Source organism: Montipora foliosa, chromosome 7, assembly GCF_036669935.1.
Source record: "Montipora foliosa isolate CH-2021 chromosome 7, ASM3666993v2, whole genome shotgun sequence".
Classification (NCBI taxonomy): domain Eukaryota; kingdom Metazoa; phylum Cnidaria; class Anthozoa; order Scleractinia; family Acroporidae; genus Montipora; species Montipora foliosa.
The window spans coordinates 41,460,566-41,467,304 of record NC_090875.1 but is presented as its reverse complement, the minus strand read 5'-3'; the positions used below and the strand labels follow the sequence as shown (position 1 = coordinate 41,467,304).

Below are 6,739 nucleotides of genomic sequence, written 5' to 3'. Positions count from 1 at the left end.
AGGGAATTTAAGAAAACGGCGACGGCGACGACTACGACTACGACATCACCGCAAAACAGTAATATATTGGTTAAAAGAGCATAAATAATCGTGCTGTACGTGCAGCACGGATTTTAGCAAGTATCTTAGCGGTCCTTTGCATAACGACGACGTTAAATCACCAAATCTGAGGTTTTGACGACAACATACAGTATGCAACAGAGAATCCTTCATTCTCTATTTTAACTCTGAAACCGCTCGTACCAATTTATTTTTAGGAAACTTCGCCCACATTGTAGGACCCGGACGAGAACGAGACTGAATAATCGCAAAAGACAAGTACAGTTATATTTTGAGGTGAAGTTTTCGTCGACCGTCGCCGTGTAACTCCTCTTATCGATTTCAAACTTATTGTGAAAAAACGAAAACAAAATCAACATTTCAAAATACTACAAAGAAGGAATTTATTTGCTGTCTACTAAAGCTTTTTTCACACTTGCAGCACGCGCAATTCGTACCTTGCTGTCGGAAAACGACTCTTTAAAATTACCTGCTTCTAAAAAAGAAGCATCACTTTAACTCCACTTAATGAAGAGTACTTTCATCCCATAGCTGACTACAGTTAAGCTAGCAAAGATATGCGGATTATTATAAGACCTTTAGACTTGAATATTTAAGCCCGTTTTTCACCAGAAAATATATAATCATAAGTAGGAGCAGGTCTGGAGCCCATGACGAGGAGCACTCATTTACAGCTTCCAGACATGGCTTATGTCACGCCGTTTACACAGATCAAGCTAATTTTAGACGGCTCTTTAATTACAATGTCATTTTCCGCCAAAAGTTGCGTCAGTTTCAGTCCGCATGAATGGCTATTCCGTGTCCTGGGGAGTCTCAATTGGGTGTAAAATTGATCTTAAAATAGCTTGGTCTATGCAAATGTCGTGAATTGTGATACAAGTTAGAAATTCCTGGTCTTGGGATCCTGGCGTGACAATAAAAATCAATCTCTCAAGCCATTACCTTATTAATTCAAGTTGTTGCTGACTTGCCTGTGACACTTGTGAAAACTGTAACGACCTAAGAACGCAGAGCTAAGAAGATAGCACAATCCGCTCCTCTTACAATTGTGCGTGGATGTGTGCTAACGCTGGCTTCGGAAAACGAAGAAAAGTCGAAAAGTCGGAAAACGGAAGTAAGAAGCACAAGCAAAAGGCGTGTGTATCTCCCACACCGCCGGAAGCTGGTGCCCATTTCTGAAACTTTCCGGGCCTGAAAAGCAATTTGTGAAACAACGATCCGCAAAAGTTTAAAGTTTAAAGTTTTTCATTTCTTGATACGGTTTCCGTCTGAAGATACAAAAGGGAATTCTGACGTGCGCCGGAAATAAGCTCCGGAAAGTTTCGTGGCTTTCACACCTAGTCACGACTATTTGGTCAGCAAATGGTTTTTTTGCGCTTGCGTGTACATGTATATATGGTTTCTCATGTTTATGCCCTTGTGAAGGTCAGGCTTTAGGCGGTAACTTGACGATGCCATGTTTGTGCAAGCAATTTTAACAACAAATAAGAGCTAACTTTGGTAAATAAGAAAACAACCACTGGTAAAATGTGGTTTCGGGCTTAAGTTCATGCCCTTAATTATCAATTTTGACCTGGTTTTTAGGGAAAATTACAACAGTGCTAACTCGTTCAACAACTTCTCACTTTAGTCGCGACCCTTGCTGACTGAACATGTTCATGTTTCGTGGATGACGATAAATGACAATTAATCTCCCATTTTACCATGGTTACAAGCTCTCATAAGTGTGATATTTAATATAATGAATATTGAACACTTGAAGGTTAATTTTGGGGGCCGTCTCAAATTTTTTTTAAAAAACCAAGGTAATTTAAGTTGGCTGATTTAAAATGTCCGCCGATTGGAAAACTAGCGAAAAGATAAAATGAACACCGTGATTGGCGCCTCCTTCGGAGAGGGTTATCAACAAAATTCACATTATTTGGAGTAGTCGCCACGAAGTGTCCCTCTAACCATGACCTGAATCAGAGTAATACATGAAGTTCTTTAAAGAGACACCTTGTGACGTGTATGCAAAGTACCATGAACCATATTATCCTGCACTTGGAATAATTCTATGAGATAAGAAAACTTTCCCACGCGTTAATGCAAAACCGGTTTAAAACGCGCGTGTGTGCTTAACGTGGACACCATGCACCATTAATTATACACAGTATTTTATATTTACAAATATTGCAATTTCTATATACATATATACACATATATATATATTGAAAATTAAAATGTTTAATTTTACCACGATAATTTAACAAAATTAATTTTAAATGAAATTTTGTTTATTGTAAACTTGTCCATCACCGTTGCTCGCTCAATTTTGCAATATTCGCCGTGTTGTAATGAAAATGATAAGCTCTGATTAATATATTCTCCTTGCCCTTTTTAAGCAAAAGATTACCGTTCTTAGCCACCATTGATTCTGTGGAAACATATGATCAATCATTTTTCGATCAGCAATTTAACGATTCTCTCTTGATTCAACAACTTTTGCACAGGACTATCACAGTCCAGATTGCGTGACACTTAACTTGAGTGACACCACAATAAATAACCATTCTCTTTGGACACATTTTCGCCACTGTTTGTGGTATTCATTCTTTGGATGAGTTATTAAATCGTAGCAGAGGATAAGATGAGGATTTACATGCTAAGCTCCATCAGATCCGATGTTATCTTGCCTCCAGACACCGATGGTAAGCAAAGATGAACAGCAAAGATCCAATTACGAAAGCACTATGATTGCTGACGTTGGATCCACCTGAATGCGTTCTTTTCGCTGTTGCCTGAACTGTTAAAGAGAAAGAAGAGTATAACAGTTGATTTGGTAGCTTTTAGTGACCACGACTTTGAAGTGCAATTCTCTATTTTCGAATTTCCCCTAATGCACTTTGTTTATCCCCAAATTTTACATAGACTATTGTTTTCAAATGCTCTTAGGGACACTGTATGTTCCCAAGAGCATTTGAAAACAATGGTTTGTGCAAAATGTTTGGGACAAACAAAGTGTCTTATGGGGAATTCGAAAATAGCCCACTTCGGAAAATACCATAATACTCTTTGTTTGTTCCCCCAAATTTTGCATAAGCATTGTTTTTGTGTTCTCTTGGGAGCATTATAAATCTCAAGAGAAACTGGAAACAATTCTTATGCAAAATTTGGGGGGACAAACAAAGAGTATTATGGTATTTTCCCAAGTGGCCTATAGAAAATACTACTTCGACGCAACAGAAACTCCACAATTCAAGGAATAGGTCTAACAACTCCCATCCCTTTCAAAAACTCTAAAGCAACCTATATATTTGTCTGGCATGTAGCTACACGTTTTTGCAGACTGCAGACTGGGTCTAAAATGCAGACTGACGCCGAGGCCGAGGCCGTCTGCATTTCAGACCCGGTCTGCAGTCTGCACTACTCTATTTAATAAAAACGTCATGATTTTTTTGTTCTCTGACCTTAATTTACATTTCTTAACGCCATCTATTCAAAATTAGGGAACTAAAGCAAGACCAACCACAGCGGCTTGAAAATACAACTACACAGTATTGAAGTCCTTTCGTGTTACTCGAAATTGAGATTTTCTCTAACCCACGATTTGGCATTGATTTCTCTATTATGCGCATCTTGATGTATCCCAACATTAACAAATAGGTTGCTCATGGCTTCCTAACTCGTGAAATAGCTCTGATGGTACATGGAGCAGAACATTGCGACTGTTTCCGACGGCTTCAAGTATTTTATTGTCTCTGCGAAATTCGGCCAAGCAAACATTATTATTTGGGCGGACATGCCTCTTAAATTTATCTCCACATGGTCTCCAATGAAAAATAAACAGCAAATCGTTCATGCAAGGACCGGCGTACCTAGTCATTTATTTTTGGAAAGCGATTAAGGACGGTGCCTACTATTGTTATTGTGCATACGTTCTGCGCATCTCCAGATACTCGGATTTCCTATCGGTGATACTTACCAATACAGGGATATTTTTGCGCGGTTTAAAATTATGCAGAGAAAGTAGATCTTAGTAAGTGCTATTGGTATCCAAAAAGAAAATTGGGGGTAACCATGCATTTTTCAGAGACAATTAACCTTCAATTTGAGAAAGAACGCCATCCATGGCTTTGTATTTTAAAGCTTTTTACAAATATTGTTCATGAATTATCTTTGAAAAATGAGTGGTTATCCCCAATTTTCTTTTTGGATTTCAATAACACTTGTTAAGATCTACATTTCCCGCATAATCATAAACCGGGGCAAAAATACTTTTGAATTATTAGGCACCGTCCTTAACCAAGCATGGATAAGGTTACAATATCAAAGCTGTGATTAATGAACATATCTGCATGATGCCATACCTTTCCCGGCGGTGACTGATTTTGACCTGGGTCCAAGAATGTAATGACCTCCGCGAATTATCTTGAACGCGGCTATTTCAAAGCGATAAATTTGGTTACTATCGCGGTCCATAGGTATATCTTTCCGTCTTCTCATTTTGTCAACATCAACGGTCTTAGCTCTGTCCGTTCCTCTCCGGTAAAAGATCTGTGGAAGGAAAATCTGCGGGATAAGCTGTAAATATGTAGTAGGGTGGGTGCTTTGGATCATGCTGATAGAGAAGTAGAAAATGTAATGTAAATGCTTTGTTTATAGTCGGAAGTGCACTTAGCTATCAAGCTAGTTCACAGGCACCCCACTTTTAATAATGTGAAAGAAACTTAACAGAATGATGGAAAGTGGGAAGCGTATGAGTGGGAAGTGGGAAGTGGAAGAGACTTGAACTAGAGTAAGGCCAGTCCCTAAAACAACATAAAAGCGTCGTTGGAACAAGTGGAAAGAAAGAAAGCAGCCAGGGCTAAGATGGAAAATAGAGCAAAAGAATGTATCGGTAGGGAAAGGGTTCCTGGCTGTTAGAGACGAACCAAAGAAGCTCGTTCCAAAAACAGTACGCAGAGGCTTTATAAGCCGCCGGCGGCGAAGTACAACACCTGCAGCAAGCCTACCAGAAACAAAAATGGCAGCTAAGAGATGGGAAGATGCCGATGGCTGCTCGAATGCAGGCATGTTCAGACCAACCAGCGCAACAACAATTGAAGGAATGCCAAGAGAGGAAACCTTCAGTAGGGCTAGGCCACTGTGTTAGAATGAATAATTCTGCCTAAAAAGACAAACTTGATGATGATGAATACAACGATAACGATGATGATGACGATGACGATGACGATGACGATGACACGCGACGCAACTGGTTTTGACCCCTTGACTAAAGAAATTTTACTACTGCTACAGTCTTTTTGTTACCCTCTCCCTTTGTTCCCACACCACTTCGCAGATGCCGCCCATACCCTAGTTCTCTGTTTGGGTAGGTAGTAGATAAAAAAGACAAATCACAAAAGCACAGCGGACAAAAGGTAGTTTCCATGTTAAGTAGCTAACTGTATCCACTACAAAAAATTCAAGACTTGTTATGCATATTTTTTTAACTTGTTAACATAATGGATATTCACCGTGATGGCACCATCGCATGCATAACCTGCGAATCTCTTTCTTTTTTAACATACCCGGAATCCTTCAATTTCTGTGAGCAAACTCTTCCATGATAATCTGGCTACCTTGTTGAATTCATCAAATACTGCCGTCACATTATAAGGGGGTACTCCGGGAGCTGCAAGGAAATTAAAACGGTAACTAGGGTGGTGAGATGGCGCAGTGGGAGAGCACTCACCTCCCACCAATCTCCCCTTGGCGTCATGATTTATATGTGAGTTGAGTTTGTTGGTTCTCTAATCTGCTCCGAGAGGTTTCTCTCCGGGTACTCCGGTCTACCCCTCTCCTCAAAAACCTTTCTTCGGTTTATGATTACTGTTACTTCACTCAGTGATTGGTTCAAAGTTCTCGCGCCACTTTTTAATCCAATCAGAAGTAAAACCCAAACCGATCGTGGCTCTCGCGTGCACATTTTCCCGCGCTTTGTGTCGGCTACGTGTAATTACTTCGAGTTTTGATTGGTTTACTGGATTGTCTCCGTCATTTTTGATTGGCCAAAGTAATTATTTTGGCCAATCAAAAACTTGCTCTTACGTGTCACCAACAAGTGCGCCAGCGTTAAATACACTTGAAACATTACAACAACATGCTTTACATAATAAAAGCAGTGAGGTTTGTATCAGAGCAAGGTCAACTCCAGACTCGCTTTTATTAAAGACGGTGCCTACTATTGTAATTGCGCATACGTTTTGCGCATCTCGAGATACTCGGATTTCCTATGGGTGATGCTTATTAATACAGGGATATTTTTGCGCGGTTCAAGATTATACGGTGAAAGAGGAACTTAGCAAGTGCTCCTGGTATTCAAAAACAAAATCGAGGGTAACCACGCATTTTTCAGAAATAATGAAGCTTCAATTTGGAAAAGAACGCCATACATTGCTTAGTATTTTAAAGCTTTTTGCAAGACGAAGTCGAGGCAAATATTCACCGATAATCACTGAGCCTGAGGCGAATAGTTGTTTTAGTATAAATACACAGGTGATTATTTCAAAAAAGAGAAAAAAAAACATTTCAACGCGAAATCATCTTTACTTACAGTGGCAAAACGACTTCTAGCAGCCATTTTGTCCGTCGAGATGATTATCGTCTGATAATCTGAGATAGCGAGCCAATGAAAGCGCGCGATTTTGTATAATCA

At 39.6% G+C, this 6,739-nt stretch overlaps 1 protein-coding gene across 1 annotated transcript in view; it reads right to left on the bottom strand.

Moving 5' to 3' along the window:
• Positions 1-426: 426 nt before the first annotated feature.
• LOC138010253 (neural cell adhesion molecule L1-like) overlaps positions 427-6,739 on the bottom strand; it is a 26,692-nt gene continuing 20,379 nt past the window's right edge. The window contains exons 13-15 of the mRNA XM_068857186.1: positions 5,613-5,716; positions 4,410-4,596; positions 427-2,845 (exon numbers count right to left, since the gene is read on the bottom strand). Coding sequence (XP_068713287.1) covers positions 2,727-2,845; positions 4,410-4,596; positions 5,613-5,716 — 410 coding nt within the window. The 3' untranslated portion in view covers positions 427-2,726. The remainder of the gene's footprint in view (positions 2,846-4,409; positions 4,597-5,612; positions 5,717-6,739) is intronic.